The sequence below is a fragment of the Penicillium alfredii genome (assembly GCF_028826965.1).
Source record: "Penicillium alfredii strain IBT 34128 chromosome Unknown utg000009l_segment0_segment0, whole genome shotgun sequence".
Lineage (NCBI taxonomy): Eukaryota > Fungi > Ascomycota > Eurotiomycetes > Eurotiales > Aspergillaceae > Penicillium > Penicillium alfredii.
In genome coordinates, this window is record NW_026622706.1 from 2,682,273 (window position 1) to 2,701,054 (window position 18,782).

Genomic DNA, 18,782 nt, shown 5'->3' on the forward strand with positions numbered 1-18,782 from the left:
ATGTTGCATCGGCTGTATATAGATACCTAGCACGAATATATGTCCTGATATACACATATGTGTGTGTATCAATCGATAGAATGTTTTTATCTCGGGTTGAAGCTCGCTGGCGATGAATTGACTGCACTTCTCGTCACATCTTGCCTGGTAATGCACTATTTGTAGGGCACCTTCAACAATTTGGCCGGCTGGCCCAATGGAAAGGCGCTTGACTACGACCTAACCTAATTAGGTAATCAAGAGATTGCAGGTTCGACCCCTGCGTCGGTCACTTTTTTCTTTTTCCTCTCACATTTTTGACCTTCTTCAGCCTTTTTTTTTTTTTTTTTTTTAATTGTCAAAATTATTAGCTTTGGTTTGAATGGCACTATGTATCAGATACTTCAGCATTGGCCCCCGGGGGTGTTGTTAGGGTTTGGTCTTCCCCGATATATATACTGAGCAGCAGATTGAAAATTCTGAAACGAAGCATTCTACCATCTGACGACAACCGGCATAGATTCAATATTTTCAGGCTGATTCTTCAATAAAAAAGGCCGGGAACAAAGAATTAAGCCCCAAGACGTAATTTCTCTACCTGCCTCCAAGAAACGCATTGACATGGTCATTAAATACATACAATCATACTACACATAATCAATCCGATAGATCAAGCACAACACGGCCTTGCAGCTTGCCCTCAGCCATCTCCTGGAAGACCGAGGTGAGAGCATCCATCTTCTCTGTGCGGTAGTGAGCCTTGATGATACCCCTCGCCGCAAACTTCAGCGTTTCAATCGCCTCAGTACGGTTCCCAACAGCCGAGCCCGTAATAGTCCAGTGCTTGGCAATCATATGCGACGGGAACGCAGTCGCAATAGCCTTGGGCTCATTCTCAGGAATGCCCACGCAAACCAGCGTCCCGTTGAAGCGCAGCAGAGGCGGCGCCTGCGCGTACGCAGCGTTCGCAGCCGTACACACTATGACCGCGTGCGCACCCAGTCCATCCGTCAGCGAGTGCACATGCTTCACCAGCGCTTTGCCCTGATCATCGGACGGGAACTGGGTGATATCGACAAAGTGCTCCGCCCCCGACGCCTTGACGAGTTCGGCCTTGCTGCCGTGGTCGATTCCCACTACCCGTAGCCCCATGCCCTTGCTCGCGAGCTGCACCGCGATATGGCCCAGTCCGCCGCCGGCGCCGGAAATCGCTACCCACTGGCCCGGCTGCACCCGGCTGCGCTTCAGTGCTGAGTACACTGTCACGCCGGCGCAGAGCATTGGCGCTGCCTGCTCCGAGTCTAGGCCGTCGGGGATCGGGGTCACATAGTTGGCTGGTCCCAGGGTGTACTGCTGGAACGTTCCGGGTGTGTAGTAGCCTGAGATTTTTTGCTTGAAGCACAGCCCGTCAGATCCCGCCTGGCATGGCTCTGTTGATTGTCAGTTATGCTGTCTTGAATAAGCATTTGCTTGAGGCCAAAGTGAAACCCACGGCAATTTCCACAGGCACTAGAAATCCATTTGACCCCCACACGATCTCCGACTTTCAAGCCCGAGGATTCGGTGCCCGGGCCGAGTTTGGCTATCTTGCCCACACCCTCGTGACCTCCCACTTGGCCAGGCCGAGTCGGATATGGAAGTCCAAGCCACTGGGAACAGTCAGAAACTTATAAAAAGAGAGTGACAAAGGGTCTTGTGGAAACATACTGTGTTGGTCATGATCCCCAAGTCAGAGTGACACACACCCGAATGGGAGCTGAGAAGAGCCCGTCAGTCTATCCCCAAATGTCATTATCGCGCGAGTTTCTCGACACCGAACATACATATTGATCAGGACCTCGCCAACCCCAGGCTCAGGCACATCGATCTCAACCACCTTGGTAGAGACCTTCCCAGGCTGGTCGAACACTACAGCCTTTTGTTTCTGGGGGATATCGGGAGCAGTCATGTTGGAAGACAACTGTGTGGACAAATGAAGAATTGCGGACTTTGATGTGGTCAATTTAAACAATTGCAATATCTCTTATGCAGTGTTCAGCATCAAAAGAGCACCATTTGATCCTCACGAGTGATAGAGAGAAGGAAAAGGGTTGAAGGTGGAGAGTTCCCATCGCGGGGCTGGAGCTTATGGCCGATTCGCGCCGCATGCAAGGTCGGACATGCCTCGGAAGCTGCTTGTCGCACAGCGTGCATTATGATTCTTTATGTCTGTTTTATGGGCCCTGTTCGTGGCCTCCGGGTCATTGTGGCCCCAGTGAGGGGGTGTGAAGTGGAGTTGGAGAGAGACCTCGGTTGAGTTGGATCTATAGATGTGGGGGGCATCTCATGAACTGCAAATTTGAACCCCCCCCCTTTCTTTTTCAATAAGATCTAGATGGATTAGTAGTTTATATAGATCTGTCATTCCTCAGGGTCCTCATTCTGGGGGATTTGCACGAGCCGCATATACCCCACGACGGATTGCACTATTAGCCTTGCCCCCAAGTAAATTCTGGAATAGCACATAGTTGATGTTTACAATCCTTGGAAAGATATCACTCGCAAGCCCCTCTCTGCTTTTCAATGGTTGCCTAGGTGATATGTCACCCCCGCACCTCGGATACTATACGGCTGAGAGCTGGTGCTGCCCATGTGAACAGCTCTATAGTTATACGCCTCTACTGATCGTAACACCATCCGGAAATAGAAATGTCTATTTATCCGCTCATCCCATACTAGAATTATTCTATCTTGATGCTCTGGTCTATCCCACCACTCTCCAACAATCCCGATGACTCCATCTCTAGCTCCCCACACTCTATTGTCGATGTCTTGAGGTATACTCTTGACAATGACGTAAAAACGACTTCGAAATTGACCTCTCACGAGGAAAGATACTTGGCGCAGCGGGTAATACCAAGCTGCTGAACCAAGAAGTCATTAACAAACTGGCACTTGGGATCCTGTCGCTCCTGGATAGCCAGGAACTGCGGCAACTTGGGGAACTGCTCCAAGGTGTAGGTAGCATTCGGCGCGGCCATTTTGTTCCAGTGCGAGCGAACATTGTACGTCTCACCGAAGTGAGGGAGGAACTCATAAGCCAGCTCCTGGTTGCGCCAGAGCGTGTTCCAGTCGTTGTAGGTCTGGATCCAGTCAATCTCAAGGATCGCAAAGACTCCACTGTTCTTGGGCTCCAGGTTGTAGGTGTTGACAGGAGACATGTACGAGTCGTCGCCCTTGAGGGTGCGGAGCTGGAATATCATTTGCTCGTTGTATGGTCCCTTCATGCGTGGGGTCTGGGCCTGCTGGAACAGCGTGTAGTTGGTGGCCGCCTCGGCTAGATGCTCGACTGGGAAGAAGTGCTCGATCTCTGCGTAGAATTCGCGCGTGCAGACTCCCTGCGGCGGGCAGGACATGGCATCTGTGACTTCGTCGTAGCATATGTAGTTCTTGATGCAGTCGCCGCATCCGTTGGCGCAGTAGTTGAGCGTGCAGTTGTGGACGCCGGTGTAGGTGGTTGGCTCCCACCACGAGGCGAAGAACGTGGGCTCAATGGACCAGTCTTGAGTCTTTTCGTCCCAGTCGAAGTGTGGGCCCCACACGGTCATGCGGTCGTGTTCTTTGTACAGCTGGGAGATCTCGTTGTACATCTTGTTATAGTCCTTCGTGGCGTTCAGGACCTTGGTTGTCTTCTTCAGGAGGTAGGTTGGCTGCACCTTGATGGTCATCTCGGTGATCAGACCAAGGGCGCCAAGACTGATGCGGAAGGCCTTGAGTTCTTCGGCGTTGGTATGCTCATTGACAATTCGGAGATTACCCTGGGAGTCGAGCACTCGAAGTCCAATGACCTGGGTGGCAATGTTGCCCACCAGAGAGCCAGTGCCGTGCGTACCAGTAGACGTAGCACCAACGAAGTTCTGAACACGCTCAGCACCGAGGTTGTTGAAAGACAGGTTGTTGGCCTTGAGCTCATTGGTGAGATCAAAGACATCCCAACCGGCACCGAAGGTGGCTGTCATGCTCTTCTTGTCGATGTTGAGGTGCTTCAGGTTCGTAAGGGAAACAATGTACGAGGGAGTCTTGGTGGTGGCGGTATCGACGCAGGTGGTGAGGTTGCCGAATCCGTGGCCATTTCCAACAACCTTGATGAAAGAGCCCTTGGGATACTGCTGCTTGAGGAACAAAGCAGTGGCATTCTCACTCTCCGGAGTGACGTACGCGTCCGACTCGCAAGTCACCTCGTACTGCCAGTTGAACCAACGGTAGGCAGACCCAAAGATTGCCTGCAGCAGGATAAGGAGGAGAGGTAGCTTAAAGCCAACCATTTTGAGGCAATCTAACATACAGGGTTAGCAAACACTTGAGAATGACAGACCTGATTGGGAAGTGCAAACTTGACATAACTCACCAGGCTTTAGTTGCAAATGAGAGATATAGAAAATAATACTGTATGGCTTGACACTGAGCAAGGCGCAGGAAGGCGAGTAGGCAAATTATATAGGCAGAGCCTCAAGCATCTATCTAGTACAAAAAAAACAAAAAAGGCCAAGAAGTGCCTTGGACCAGTAGACTCGATATCCACTTGCACATGGCATCCATTCCTGCATACGATGACATCTGTGGCATCTATTTACCTTTTCTGAGCAAAGGCTCCTGCGTGAGTTTTCGATCAACTTCCCGTACATGGTTGCCAATAACCGGCTGAAAGCCTCCCGTCGTGGCACGATATTGGTTGTGGACCACCCGTACCAAGAAAATCTCGGGTTTGTCACAGGAGGCTAGTGGTTTCTGGGTGGTATTTAACATTATTCCACACGGGATGTCAAACCCCTCGTTTCATGTAGCCTTTTTGGAAAGACACGTACCTCTTTTACCCACGCAAATTCATCTAAATGGCGAAGTACAAGCTGGAGTGGAGATCGAGGGACTTGGGGATGCTGGGGTTGATCTCTCGTAATGAGGTGGATTTCGCCACGGGTTCTCGGACGGCAGGGGTTGCTCACACCATCGCGGAGGATCATTGCTGCTGTCAGAATTATCGCCAAAAGCTTTTTTTGCCCCAAAAAAGTCAATCGAAAGCTTCCCGATGATATTAGCCATACTAGCCAACAGATAGACATCTGATACTGTTCTTGCATTGTGAATCTATCAGGGTTGCATAGGGTTATAGGCTGCATTTGAGTAAGAGGATCAAGGACCCACACGGGGCTTTGGAAGTAGACTGGAGTGACTGGAGTAACCCACTCTTGTCGGGTATACTATCAATCAACATCAGACCACCTCTTCAAGTAAGGGTTCATGTGCCTGCCTTAAGCTTGGCATAAGCTTGGTAACGATTTGCGGTCTAGAAGATTGCTGTTATTACACTTGAGCATGTCAATGTGCCCACACAACTCTTTTGACACAGGTTGCTTAACGACATAAAAGCAACGCAAAGACTGGGTAGTCTATTTCAAACCTTGTGCCGCAACGCAGGGTGCAGCTGCCAAAGTTAGTAAATTGCTAGGGTGAAAAGTCGATTAGATCCTGTAATTGTTTGAGCCTGTACCTCGATCGTGGCGGTTAACATGCGTTCCCCGGGACAGTACACACTCCTGTAATACCAAGATCCACCCACAACTCTGATGCTGAATATTTTTGTTGTGATTGATGTTAGCCGCTCGCGGCAGATAAGATCGATAGTTGGACCCACGCCAAAACTTTCGGGAAATAAATTATGGACCGAAAAGTACCCTAGTAATTTCCATCTGGATATGTGGGTATCATCGCCGCTCAGACATTGGTGGCTTGAGCTTTTGTTATAACTGCTGTCTATTCCACGTATATGCAGTATACGATATGGAAACCACATGGCCGAGTGGCGTGGTCGGATCTTCCCTAGTCCCTGGCCCTTAAGGTTCGGGTATGCTACTGACATTAAAGGATCAAGGGTCCATTAGATTGGTTGAAGGCTAATTTTAAAACCGATTCATTCATACTGCAAGAGTCGGGCGAAAGAAATCCATTCGAGGTTGCGAATTTCGGAACTATACAAACTATACATCGGTCTGTGAGAAAAACAACGTTGGAGTAGATACGTACTTAGTATATACCATTTGACGCCGAGGCATTCCCATCTACAGTCGAGCAGCGATCTGTGGGTGCGCTCGCTGAATTATGAATGGTAGGCGGGTAGACCAGGAGAAGAGTAGTGGTGCAGATCCCCTGGTGGAGTTGGAGTGGGCCAAGAAGGGATGGGCCGAATATTGTGAAGAGGATCGGCATTGTTAGATAGGCAAAGCCAACATAAAGGTTCCACTTGGTTCGAATGTTCTCAACGTGGCCCAAACCTTGGATACGTTCAGAAATACGAGTTACAGCGCCCGAGTTGATTTGCTCGTCTTCGATTGTTTTCCCCTGAGGAGTAACCCTAACTTGGAGAGAAAGAGGTGTTAGCAATGTGGAAACCCGCAGAATCCACGCAATCGATTCACTAAAATCTACCAAGCATTGGATTTGGGAGTAACCATTCAAGGTAATGCTATTCTGAAAAAAAAATTGCTTTTTTCTTTTCTTGGGATAGAGTTGAATGCGTGGCGTTGTTTAGTGGAGGTGTTGAAGCTTCACTCAAAGTCTCTACGGACAACTCACAATGGGAAACCATCGATGCCATTCGACTCAGAACGTGCCTGGAAGAGACCGATCTTTGTCTGAATAATCTTGAGAGTCTCGAACAGCGATCCGATAGATAGCTAAATCGAAGTGCAACCGACGCACGGTGCTCGCCAGAATCCGCATCGCTTTTACCACGGCTAGCCACAGAACTTAATTGACGGGTTGCCGAAGGAGCTAGACGTGCCGATATTATCAATCCTACCGGACCGACTATTTCTCTGACCGGAACAGGGAACGGTGAGCCAGGCAAGTCGAAAGGCGTGGGGCAATGACGGAAGACAAGCCCTGCCAAGCCTCGGGAGTATCAGGTCTTCCAGTCGTCGAGGCTCCTGGTGAGCCAAGAGCCTGAGCATGCAAGGTCCTCGATAGCAGCCGGTTTAGATGATTGTTTCTGATAGGATGGGACGTAGCCAGAGTTCAGACTAGATCTCCACGTCGAGTTGTAACCTCACTGCCCATCATCAGGCCACCAGAATCAAACTTTGTGTCTTTCTTGTCGTGAGCTGATGAGCAAGCATGATTGGATTTCAGGGAAGCCAAGAGAGAAATGTTGTGGATGCTTTGCGAGAGTGAGCCCCTACTCTTTTCCTCTACAGCATGCGTATAGTACTATATAAATACTATGAATTTCTTCGACCAACAGACCTCAAGACCTCTAGCCAAGAGCCATTGGCTTCTCACATTCTTTCTCACTATCTGTTTTCTTGTCTCCCTTTTAAATACTTCTTTTGATCATGAAACTTTCCTTATTCTTTGGAGCTTTGGTCTCCATGGCCAATGCCTACACGGCCTACGAGCAGATTGATGTCCAGTCGAGTCTGATCACCGACCCCACCAAGTTGGAAAAGAAGACCTTCGACTATATCATTGCCGGAGGTGGTCTGACTGGCCTGACTGTTGCCGCAAAGCTGTCCGAAAACCCCAATATCACCGTTCTCGTCATCGAAAGCGGTCATTACGAGTCGAACAGCGGCCCCATCATCGAAGACCTCAACACCTATGGCGAGATTTTTGGTACCGAAGTCGACTGGGCCTTTGAAACCACCACTCTGGCCAGCCATAACCGCACCGAAATCGTTCGCTCGGGCAAGGGTCTCGGAGGATCGACCCTTGTCAACGGCGGCAGCTGGACTCGCCCTCACAAGGTCCAGATCGACTCCTGGGAAAAGGTGTTTGGAAACAAAAACTGGAACTGGAACAACCTAATGCCCTACATGAAGGAGGCCGAGCGTGCTCGTCGTCCGACCTCCAAACAGGTCGAGGCCGGCTACTTCTTCGACCCTGCCTGTCACGGCATGAACGGTACTGTCAACGCCGGCGCTCGCGATACGGGCGAACCCTTCACGCCGATCATCAAGGCGCTCATGAAGACTGCCAAGTCGATGGGTGTTCCCATCCAGAAGGACTTTTGCTGTGGTGACCCGCACGGTGTTTCGATGATTGCCAACTCACTGCACGAGGACCAGGTCCGTTCGGATGCTGCGCGTGAATGGCTTCTGCCCGCTTACAAGAGAAAGAACCTGTCTGTTTTGACTGGCCAGCTGGTTGGCAAGGTCCTGTTCACCCAAACCGATGCCGGGCCCAAAGCTACCGGCGTTGAATATGGAACTCACAGGAACGTCAAGTACGAGGTGCACGCACGCCATGAGGTCCTGCTGGCTGCCGGCGCCCTGATCTCGCCCCAAATTCTGGAGCAGTCCGGAATCGGTCTGAAGTCAGTCCTGGATCCCGTTAGGATCAAGCAGCTGGTTGAACTGCCCGTTGGTCTCAATCTCCAGGACCAGACTGTCACCAATGTCAAGTCTCGCATTAACTCTGCTGGTGTTGGTCAGGGCCAAGCTGTATTCTTTGCCACATTCAACGAGACCTTTGGCCGGGACGCCCCTCAGGCTATGCAGTTGCTCAACACCAAGCTCGACCAGTGGGCCCAGGAAACCGTCTCGGGCGGAGGCTTCAACAACGCCACCGCGCTCAAGATCCAGTACGAGAACTACCGCGACTGGCTTCTGAACCACGACGTGGCCTACACAGAAATGTTCATGGACACCTCGGGCAAGATCAGCTTTGACCTTTGGGACCTCATCCCCTTCACCCGAGGCTTTGTCCACATCCTTTCGGCCGATCCTTATGCCCAGCGCTTCGCCTTCAACCCGCGCTACTACCAGAATGAGCTGGATGTGCTGGCCCAGGCTGCTGCTTCGAAACTTGCCCGTCAGCTGTCCAACTCCGGCGAGATGTCGCAGTACTATGCCGGAGAGGACATCCCCGGAGACAACCTGCCGTACAATGCCAACCTTGAGGACTGGAAGAACTACGTTCAGAAGAACTTTCGTCCTAACTATCATGCGGTGAGCACCTGCGCGATGATGCCCAAGGAGATGGGTGGTGTTGTGGACTCTACCGCCCGTGTTTATGGCGTCCAGGGTCTCCGTGTCATCGATGCCTCTGTTCCTCCGACTCAGGTGTCGGCTCACGTGTCCACCGTCTTCTATGGTATGTCTCTGAAGGTGGCCGAGGCTATCCTTGCGGACCACCATGCTGCGTCGCAGTAAGATGGGAGATGCTTTTGTGGATGGATTTCTTTTTCTGACCAAGACTGGGTTTGTGTCAATCGTTTCGTTTCGTTTTATACTTGGATGCCACTTATTTCAAGTGGCGAAAGATAGACTTGTGGTTTTTGTTTTTGTTTTTCTTATAGATCAAGATGCCTATCGCCCATTGTATATAAAACAAATTGCACATTCTTCTAGACAATACCAAGTTCTTTCTGTCTGTTTTCCAATTATAAACATAGGCCTTTGGCTGAAGTGCTTGAGTTACCTTGGGATTTGCCGGTTGAAATGGTACGATATAGATCAAAGAATAAAGCCCACACCCTTGGTTATCCTATAGATAAAGTGAGAGGAATGCCGCTGAAATCGCAACCAAAAACGCCACAAACACAAGCATATTTTTGATCGCCCGTTTGTGGTGAGCCTCCATTGTCCGGGCAATCCGCTCTGCCCACGCCTTGGGCGGATTCCCATTCGGAAATTCTCCAGATGGCACGTCCTTGCCCAGAAACCTGCAGAGAGGCTCCCAGCCATCCTCCACAGACCACTCGAGCAGTCTATCTTCCGGTAATCCCAGCCCCTTGATCAAGGCAACATGCTGTTCGTAAACCCACTTGCCGTTCGATTCAAAGCTGCCACGAAAGAACCGCGGCATCATGGTCCGGCACATCGTCTGCCGAATCCAGAACAGCTCCGCACTGAACCAGCTCTTGCACCAATCCCAGTCGACGGGATTCTTATCGAAGTATCTCATTGTCTGCTGCATACTGGCATACCAACCGTCCAGGTCGCGGCGGACATTGAGAACCACTTTCGCGTTGGGGTATGCGGCGATTAGCTCTGGTGCGAACTCTGCGGCTAGGAGGTCGCTGGCTCCAACGCAGTTTCCCAGGATGGTGTCAAAGTCCTCAGCTGTCAACTTTTTGGTGTCGCCGCTGTTCGGTGTCGTGTTGTACTTTTTCTGGAGGAGACGGTATGTTGCCTCGAGGGAGGATGGTGGGAGGATGGTGTCGAAGCCATGGTGGACATGCTTGACACCTAGGATATGCAGTGCTTCGCGTAAAGACTCGGTTGCAGATCTGGAGATCCCGACAGCCAGGATTTGCATGGGCTCTTGTCGCTTTCCATTTGTTGGCGCTGGGAGTCCGTAGATGGAGTGGAGAACCCAGTCTGGGATGAAATTCATGTTGAAATGGACTTGCCTCTATTGGGTGTGTGATATGGTTAAGCCATCGCTCTATCAAAGGCTGCCTGGGGAATTGCAGAGAGCTTATAAGTATGATGTTGGAGCAAACCCTCAGGTGGAGCCGAGTTAAGGCTGACGTGAGGCAGAATGTTGGCCTGGAGGCCTAAATAGGACGCGTTGGGTCACGATGCGACTCCATTCGTTTTCGTCTCGCGGGCGGATGTTTAGTCGTTCAAACAATTATAAATAGTAGTAGATTATTCACTTATTTTTTCCCTCGACTTTAGTAAATGCCCCGGGCCTGTGCTAGTATGACTTCAAGGAGCAAGGCATATTACTATTGCCGCTTATACCATGCCTGGAATTGCAAAGGTCGAGAGCAATTCTCGGGAGTGGTTAAATAGAATAGCAGCCCATCCCTAATGAATTAAGAGTTCGTTTGTAGGCCATGACACTCTGTCGCATAGCCTACCGCCTGCTTATTGTAAAGATACCGCCCACGTGCTCCGGCATTCGTGTATTAGAACCAGATACTGCCGGCAGAACAGTTAGTGCACGGAGGTACCCACTGATTTGCATGAGATGTTCCTTGGCAAAACCAGAAAAATACCTGTTTTTGTCCAGAAGACAATTGAAAGATCGCCGGGAAGATAACAGTGTTGGATTGTATTTTTGTTCAGCATCTCCAAGGCAATCGTTAAGTCGACAAAGTGAAGATCAAAAATATATTGGTAGCGCCGATCAAGTATACTTTTTTGGCTCGGAACTTCTTTTTGTAAAGAATCCATGGATGTCATCGATCATTCGCTGTGAGTACCCAGATGCTATCGCCAATTCGCCACTAGATAATATCGGGACATAGAGGCGGATCCCTGGTGATATCAAAGGGAGTTACTCTGCTGCGCTTTAACCCGGCATAATGTCAGGTCAAGGCCCAGTCCCTTTACCAGAAGCTCAGCAACAGCTCGTTAGCTTCAGTACCTCTGGGGAACGAGAATCCTATAAGTGAGTATACCACATGCCTGAGACCTGCGACGGCAACTACTCCTGCAATTTATCTTTGCCAGTAAGTCTGACTATACATACGTTGCGAGATACCTCCCGCAAAACCATTTTAACGCACACACCCTTCAACATGTCGATCTTAGTACCAAGTCAACCGAATTTGCCGCGCGGTCGTTGCCGGATCCTGTCTTGACTGCATTTTGCCAGTTAGGCACCTTGTGACTGGGTGCACAACGAGCGTTGATCTCACTTTTTGGCCAACACGAACAGCACATCCTTGCCGAAGCTACTCGAACTTTGAGCCTCCAAGATGACACCGATCACATTTCCCGCCATGACATATGGGTTGGGGTATGCACCATGTCGTACGGCCGAAGCTTCTGCAAGGCTGTTAGGAACCCTCCGCAGTCCGCGCAAATACCATATGACCGAGTATTCATTGTGCCGGACCTCACCCAAGACGACGAATATAAGAACCATCCCGATGTCATCAACTGACTTTTTCCATGTCAATGCGTCCTCGGCTGCTTTGGTCTTGATGGGTAAGCAAATACTTGAAATATTGTACAGACTTTGACTCTTAACTTTACTTTTTCCTTTATAGATATTTCTATGCCAGTCATGGACGGCTTTGAATCATCGAGGCGAATACGCGAGCTTGAAAAAGAGTTGAAATCCAAGGCGCCAGTTAAGATCGCTGCCCTGCCCGGTGTCGGCTTGCGCGACACCGAACGTGAAGCCATCGGGTCTGGCATGGATTTGTTTATGACCAAGTCCGTACACTTGGAAAGCCTGGTCCCGTTGATAAAGGAATGCGGGCTTATGACCCGGGACTTGGCTCGGAAGCCAGGCAAGGGCACTGGCTGAAGAGGCGCATTCATCCTTTTTTTTTTCTTCTGTTGAAGCCTCTTCGGTGTTACATGAATTTTGTTTTAGCCATGAGATAGGACTCGACGATACCCATTTAGACGCTTATTTTGTTTCCTTGATTGTTCTGCCACGAAGAAATACCATTTATTCACCGTTCAATATCGTGCATAGTCCATAGGGCTGATCGGGAAGTAGGAAAAAAAAGGACAAAAAGGACAAAAAGGACAAAAAGGACAAAAAGGGCAGAGCTAGGGCTAGGGAACTACCTCGGCACAAGATTCATCCCCGACGCGGTGGACTCCGTATCCCGTTGTGGGCATAATTAGCTGGTCAGACTATCCGAGGCCTCTTAGGGTTTGACAGCGACATGACTTTTCCCCGATGGGGGATTTCCACCCCGGTGTTTGATACTGGTCGGATGAGGCTACCTCTTACAAAAAGCAAAAAGCAGCTACTTATCTACCCTGAATATACAACTGAATTCTCTGTTTATTTCGCCGATTTCGATGTTTTCGGCCACGCTAGCCGCATTGGTGCGAAGCGAAGGGTGGGGAAAAATCGGGCGACTTTCGTCTTTTTAAAATCCCCCCCACCCCCCGGCCCTGCAGCCCTGGGCATTGCTTGGTGTATTCCCCTGTGGTTGTGGTGTATCTGCCTATGCTTGTATACCCCAGTATACCGGTCTGATCCTTCAATCATCATCAGGCCGATCTTGCCAGGCACCATGAGGGTGGACCTTTCCGAACCATCCGATACCCAGGCCCTGGCTCGCCTGGGCAAGAAGCAAGTCCTGAAACGGCGGTTTGGCTTCATTTCTATAGTTGGATTTGCAATGGCTGAGCTGATTACCTGGGAAACCGTTCTTACCTTGTTTTCTCAGGCCTTTGAGAATGGTGGCCCCGCTGGTGCGATCTACGGGTACATTATTGCCTGTCTCTCGACTCTATCCGTGTATACGGTCATCGCCGAGCTGGCGTCCATGGCGCCCATTGCCGGCGGGCAGTATTATTGGGTCTACATGCTGGCACCCCTACGATGGAAGAAGGTCTCGAGCTATCTTATTGGATGGCTCACCTCACTGGCATGGATTGCGACAATTGCAACCGAGACTATCTTCCTCGGGTCAATGATCGAAGGCCTGGTCATAATAAACCATCCGCTCTTTGCACAGGAGCGATGGCAAAATACGCTGCTAGCGTGGGCGGCAGTGGTTGTTGCGATCTTCATCAATGTCGTGGTGCCAAATTATCTGCCGAAATTCGAGATCGCCATGCTGGTTATCCATCTCGCAGGCTTTGTCGCAATCACCGCGACATTACTCGCACTGTCGCCGAAGGGGTCAGCAGCATCGGTGTTCCAAACCGCACTGAATGAAGGTGGATGGCCGACGCAAGGCATTTCGTACTGCGTGGGCTTCATCGGAAACATAGCCACGTTCGTGGGCGCCGACGCCAGTGTCCACATGGCGGAGGAAATCGAAAATGCGGCCCTTAACATCCCACGCGCCATCATCACGGGCATGTCGATCAACAGCGCACTCGGGTTCTCGATGATGCTCACAGTGCTTTTCTGTCTGGGAGACCCCAAGACGGTCCTCAAGTCGGCCACCGACTTCCCCTTCATCCAGATCTTCTATAACAGCACGGCGTCACATGCCGGCACATCCGTGATGACAGCCGTCATCATCGTGCTGACGATGGCCTGCTCGGTCGGGATCATCGCGACGGCATCCCGTATGACGTGGTCGTTCGCGCGCGACCACGGCGTGCCCTTCTCGCGCTTCCTCATGAAAGTCAATAGCCGCACCCGCGTGCCCATCGTATCTGTCTGCGTAGTCTGCAGCTTTGCCTGTGCCCTGACGCTCATCTACATCGGCTCGAAGACGGCCTTCAACGACGTCATTTCTCTGACGGTCACCGGGTTTTACAGCTCTTATTTTCTCCCAAGCGCCTTTCTCCTCTACCACCGCATCAGGGGCCATATTCTGCCCCATGAGACGGTTATCCAGGGTCTTCCGAGTGCAGCTCCCACTATCCCCCCGCCGCCACCGCCGATGAAGAAATACCATCTGCCCATATGCCACAAAAAACCCCTGCTGAGAAGGTCTCCGGCCCCGTCCCAGTCCAGGCTTCCCAAAGCGACAGAGATCCACAGAGTACTTCGCGCCCGCCGGAGCTTGATGTTGCGCAGGCACCACTGATATGGGGCCCCTGGCGTGTCCCTGGTATCCTGGGTACGATAAATAACATGTATGCCTGTGTGTATATGCTCTTTGTCATTTTCTGGAGCGTCTGGCCACCAGCAACGCCTGTTGACTACACGACAATGAACTATAGTATTGTCGTCACTGGCGGGGTTCTGATCCTGAGTGCTGTATGGTACTTTGTGCGCGCAAGGAAGGAATACTCAGGACCTTTGATTGACAAGGAGGTTGCTGAGATCATGCACCTTGGCTCGGAGGTGGTGGCAGGGGTTTAGGAAAGTATGTGGCAGCGAGCTAACAAAGGGTATGGGACGATGCATACCGCCAAAAGAGTAATTCTGGCTCGAAATACCAAATAAATAGTTATTACGAGAACATCTCATTATTCTTTGTTTCTAAGATTCTTGTGCTAATCCTCCGGCTTGAGGGCTTCAACATCACTCTATATTGTGCCTTTGGGGAGGCTTTGATCCAAACAGTAAACACCAAGCAAGCAAATGGAGTGTGTCATGCGAATTTATAACTGTAATAAAGCTTCAGATCTCCTCCGCACAGATAGAAGATAGGTCGTTGCCGGTCATGTCGCCCGAGATCTATCACGCTCACTCGGGGGGTCGGCCGAACTGCTTCGGGATCAACGACCGACTCCAAACTCCCAGAAATTAAGAAAACAGACCAGAACAAGCTCGCACTCTGAGAAAAGAACAACATACTACCTACCCATTCCAGTCAGCGAACGCAAAGAAATCCGAACCAAACCAGCCACCAGCTACAAATCCCTAAACACAAGCTCGCATAAACTATATCCAAACCACGTCTCATAAAATGACTCTATACAGCAACAAACTCCAAACCAGCGCAGCATCCAACAAGCTCTGTAAAGCCTTCGGCATAAAAGTCTCAGCCAACACCCAAGTCGTCCAGATCGCCCACAACGCAGGCTTCGACTCCCTATTTATTGATCTGGAGCACGGCTGGCTCTCACTGGAGGAGACAAGGAACCTATGTCATTTTGGCCTGCTGGCTGGCATCACCCCGTTCGTACGCGTGCCGCATCAATGCGGCAATGGATTCGTCCAGCGTATCTTGGATGGGGGTGCCATGGGAATTATCTTTCCTCATATCCATTCAGCAGGTTAGTAAGAAAAGACCCCATAAGAAATAGAGCTAGAAGGCTGGCTCAAAAGTAAAGAAGTTCTCCGTCTTGCTAAATGTTACCCCACAGCCGATGCTGAAGAAGCTGTTCGGATCTGTAAATATCCACCTCGGGGCTGTCGCTCGATGACTGGACAACTTCCGCAATTTGAAATGAAGCCGCAAACCCCAGAGGAGATTATCGGCAAAAGCAATAAATTTTCGTCGACTGTATTTGCTATGATCGAGAGTCGATCGGCCGTTGAACGCGCGGAGGAAATTGCTGCTGTGGATGGTGTGGATGTTATCCTGATCGGGTCGCTGGATTTGTCTATCGATCTTGGAGTGCCGGCTCAATTTGAGAGTGACACATATAGAAGGGCAGTTGAGACTGTGAGCAAGGCGTGTCGTGCCTGTGAGAAGATCTTTGGTATTGCTGGAATTTATGATAAACCGGCGATCCAGGACTGGGCGATTAATGAGCTAAGGGCGAGGTTTATGCTTGTGCAACAGGATATCTCGTTGATTGCTCGAGGTGGCGTGGAGGCTGTCCGTGCAGTGCCTACTGTCAAGGGATCAAAAGAGATATAGCTCTGTCCACCCGGAGAATGAATAGGGATTGAACATTGGATATAGCCAGACTTTCATGACAGGTGATTTTTTTATCAATTACCAGAGTGATATTTGAAGAATTAAGATCATATTGACTATACAATAACAGGTATAAAAGCTATATTGCTCATTTTATAAGCTAACAGCAAGAAGGCGATGACTCAAACCTGGCAATGCTCCTGTTTCTTATCACCCACCTGATCCTCAGTCGCAGCCACATCTTGCCCAGTCATCTCAATAATTTTAAGATTGCGAGTGTCAGTTTGATTCGCAAGGAAAGCCTTGTACTCCTTCATCTGCTGAGGTGCAAGCCCAGAAGCCTCAAATAAGACATCCATATGCTCGAGGGGAACGCCACTCGTCTCTGGCACAAAGAGATAAGTGTAGATGGCACCCACAACGGCCATAGAGCCAAAGAAAATAAATGTGCCGTAGGTAATGCTGTCGAACATGTACGTCACGGCATAGCTCACGTAGAACTCGCCCAGCCAGTGGGACGAAGTGGTAAGCACCATGCAGAACGCGCGGATGCGATTCGGGAAGATCTCTGCGGCAATGACCCAGGGCATGTTCCACCCAATGGACTATTCAAGTCAGTATTAATTTAAAACAAAAATAAACAAACTCTGAAAGAAGAACTCTGCAATGTCAGAGATTGATGGCACTCACGTATCCAGCTCCATAGAAGTAAATAAAGGCTGCTGCGGCTTTGCCAGCTGCCCCAGGTTGCTTGGTGCTATGGAAAGAATCTGTGATAGCAGAGAATGCAGCCACATAATACATCGAGAATGCGCATATAGCGGAGCCGGCGAAAATCAGAGAGCGACGGCCGAAGCGGTCCGCCAGGAACAAGAACGTGATGGTTGCCAACACGCCTTTGACGATGCCGTAGATGCCCGTCGAGAGGAGCTTTGCAGACTGCAATGATAATGTTAGTAATTGAGAGACCAAGAAACGCAGGAGAGAAAACATACCGCTCCCTGATATCCCAGCACTTTGAAAAATGTGACGGAAAAGTTATTCATAGCGTTGATTCCCATGCTATTTTGAAAGATCATGAGCAAGCAGCCGTGGACGAGCCGTGGGGCCATTTTCCTGGTAAATGTCTCTGAGATGATTCCTCGGATTCCCGATGACGATGTAATTGAGAGCTCGGACTCCAGCTGACGGTCATAGTCGGCGAGTTCATCGGCTACATAGGGATGCTCCACAGGAAGGTTCCGGAGCCAGGTGAGAGACCTGATGGCCTCCTCTCGCCGTCCTTGTTGGAAATACCATCGAGGGCTTTCTCTCAGAAAGACCAGACCGATCATCATCAATGTTGCCGGAATAAACTGGAACGCAATGGGAATGAACCATTGTTTATCCGTAATTGAGGAAACCTGTAGAAGACAGTCAGCTCAACTGGGTATGAATCAGGCAATATGATACTGACGTGTTTTTCCACTCCATAGTTAATCCAAAACCCTGTGATAGTACCCACTTGTACCCCGATTTCAAACTGCAGAGATTATTAGAACCAGCAGAGTCGGGATGCCATTGAAGGTAGGATCAACTCACGCATCCAACAATGCCACCCCGGGCAGCTGCCGGGGCACATTCTGAAAGATAATTGGGGACCACGAAAGTCGTCCCACCAACACCGAGCCCACTCAGGAATCTGCCAAAGTAGAATGCAGGAATATTCCCCTGACACACCATCTGGACAATGACACCGATATTGAAGACACTCCCAGCCAGCATAAGAGCCCTCCGGCGTCCAAAGCGCTCGTTGAACCAGTAGAATAGGGGTGCTCCGAAGAAGGCACCCCCTGGACTGAGAATGAGTGAAGATCTAGATTAGCTCATGTGAATGTGATAATTTCAGACACATCCATGGATGGACGTACAGAGGTTGACCATATGCGCCTGCAAGGCACTTGCATTTTGCGAAGCAAGACCAAAACGACGAATAAAGGACTGCAGAGAGAAGACACCACCGATAAAAGCAAGATCATAGCCGAAAATGACAGACCCGCCAGCGGCGACGATGATGACCCAGAACAGCCGCCAGTTGAACACCTCGCGCGGTGAAGACCGGTCCTGGGCGTTGAACCCAAAGCGCATCTTGCTGACACCGAATGTGGATGCAACTCAAAAAACTGACTGAATGGGCAAACTTGAAAAATGTAGTGCCTGTGTTCACGATAGATACTCGAGGTCAGGTCTATGGGGCTTTGGCAGGATCATCTTCTGGTCGAGTTAAATAAATAGCTGGGGGATAGCTGCCTCCCAGTACCTTGTGTCATAGCACCGCGCCAATAGGAAGGAATTCTGGGGAAATGGGGCCGATAGACGAGATACCGCTATCGCATGTAGTTATCTCCCGCGTGCGTGTCGGTTCCCCGCTTCCGAGATAAAGCGTATCGGGGATTGTCTCCGGTTCAAACCCGAAACGACAGCCCACGAGATGACGTGTATCGGGGAAGACGATCAGAAGGCTTCTTGGATGCTAATATATAAGTTGTTAACATCGGCAAATCGGTGAAAGTCTTGGGAGTTTCTCGTCAGAGCCAATCACTTCTGGGAGAACAGCAATATGGGCTCTATACAATATGAACTGCCTCTT

The 18,782-nt window shown here is 50.2% G+C and overlaps 8 protein-coding genes across 8 annotated transcripts; 4 read left to right on the forward strand and 4 right to left on the reverse strand.

Moving 5' to 3' along the window:
- Nucleotides 1–636: 636 nt before the first annotated feature.
- On the reverse strand, nt 637–1,927 carry NUU61_006934 (zinc-dependent alcohol dehydrogenase; the record flags this gene model as incomplete). The annotated part of the gene is made up of 4 exons (XM_056657461.1): nt 637–1,409; nt 1,472–1,628; nt 1,687–1,735; nt 1,803–1,927. 4 exons carry the CDS (start codon nt 1,925–1,927, stop codon nt 637–639), a joined length of 1,104 nt encoding a protein of 367 aa, XP_056510261.1.
- Nucleotides 1,928–2,840: 913 nt separating this feature from the next.
- Nucleotides 2,841–4,283, reverse strand: NUU61_006935 (uncharacterized protein; the record flags this gene model as incomplete). Its single annotated transcript, XM_056657462.1, has 1 exon — nt 2,841–4,283. One exon carries the CDS (start codon nt 4,281–4,283, stop codon nt 2,841–2,843), a length of 1,443 nt encoding a protein of 480 aa, XP_056510262.1.
- A 3,063-nt stretch (nt 4,284–7,346) lies between these two features.
- NUU61_006936 (GMC family oxidoreductase) lies at nt 7,347–9,164 on the forward strand (the record flags this gene model as incomplete). The annotated part of the gene is made up of 1 exon (XM_056657463.1): nt 7,347–9,164. One exon carries the CDS (start codon nt 7,347–7,349, stop codon nt 9,162–9,164), a length of 1,818 nt encoding a protein of 605 aa, XP_056510263.1.
- Nucleotides 9,165–9,498: 334 nt separating this feature from the next.
- On the reverse strand, nt 9,499–10,350 carry NUU61_006937 (sulfotransferase family protein; the record flags this gene model as incomplete). The annotated part of the gene is made up of 1 exon (XM_056657464.1): nt 9,499–10,350. One exon carries the CDS (start codon nt 10,348–10,350, stop codon nt 9,499–9,501), a length of 852 nt encoding a protein of 283 aa, XP_056510264.1.
- Nucleotides 10,351–11,665: 1,315 nt separating this feature from the next.
- NUU61_006938 (response regulator) lies at nt 11,666–12,222 on the forward strand (the record flags this gene model as incomplete). The annotated part of the gene is made up of 3 exons (XM_056657465.1): nt 11,666–11,706; nt 11,764–11,897; nt 11,960–12,222. 3 exons carry the CDS (start codon nt 11,666–11,668, stop codon nt 12,220–12,222), a joined length of 438 nt encoding a protein of 145 aa, XP_056510265.1.
- A 727-nt stretch (nt 12,223–12,949) lies between these two features.
- On the forward strand, nt 12,950–14,703 carry NUU61_006939 (uncharacterized protein; the record flags this gene model as incomplete). The annotated part of the gene is made up of 2 exons (XM_056657466.1): nt 12,950–14,224; nt 14,245–14,703. 2 exons carry the CDS (start codon nt 12,950–12,952, stop codon nt 14,701–14,703), a joined length of 1,734 nt encoding a protein of 577 aa, XP_056510266.1.
- A 550-nt stretch (nt 14,704–15,253) lies between these two features.
- On the forward strand, nt 15,254–16,153 carry NUU61_006940 (HpcH/HpaI aldolase family protein; the record flags this gene model as incomplete). Its single annotated transcript, XM_056657467.1, has 2 exons — nt 15,254–15,563; nt 15,654–16,153. 2 exons carry the CDS (start codon nt 15,254–15,256, stop codon nt 16,151–16,153), a joined length of 810 nt encoding a protein of 269 aa, XP_056510267.1.
- A 182-nt stretch (nt 16,154–16,335) lies between these two features.
- On the reverse strand, nt 16,336–18,280 carry NUU61_006941 (sugar porter family MFS transporter; the record flags this gene model as incomplete). The annotated part of the gene is made up of 6 exons (XM_056657468.1): nt 16,336–16,758; nt 16,844–17,092; nt 17,149–17,556; nt 17,610–17,675; nt 17,735–17,985; nt 18,064–18,280. 6 exons carry the CDS (start codon nt 18,278–18,280, stop codon nt 16,336–16,338), a joined length of 1,614 nt encoding a protein of 537 aa, XP_056510268.1.
- Between the last annotated feature and the right edge of the window lie 502 nt (nt 18,281–18,782).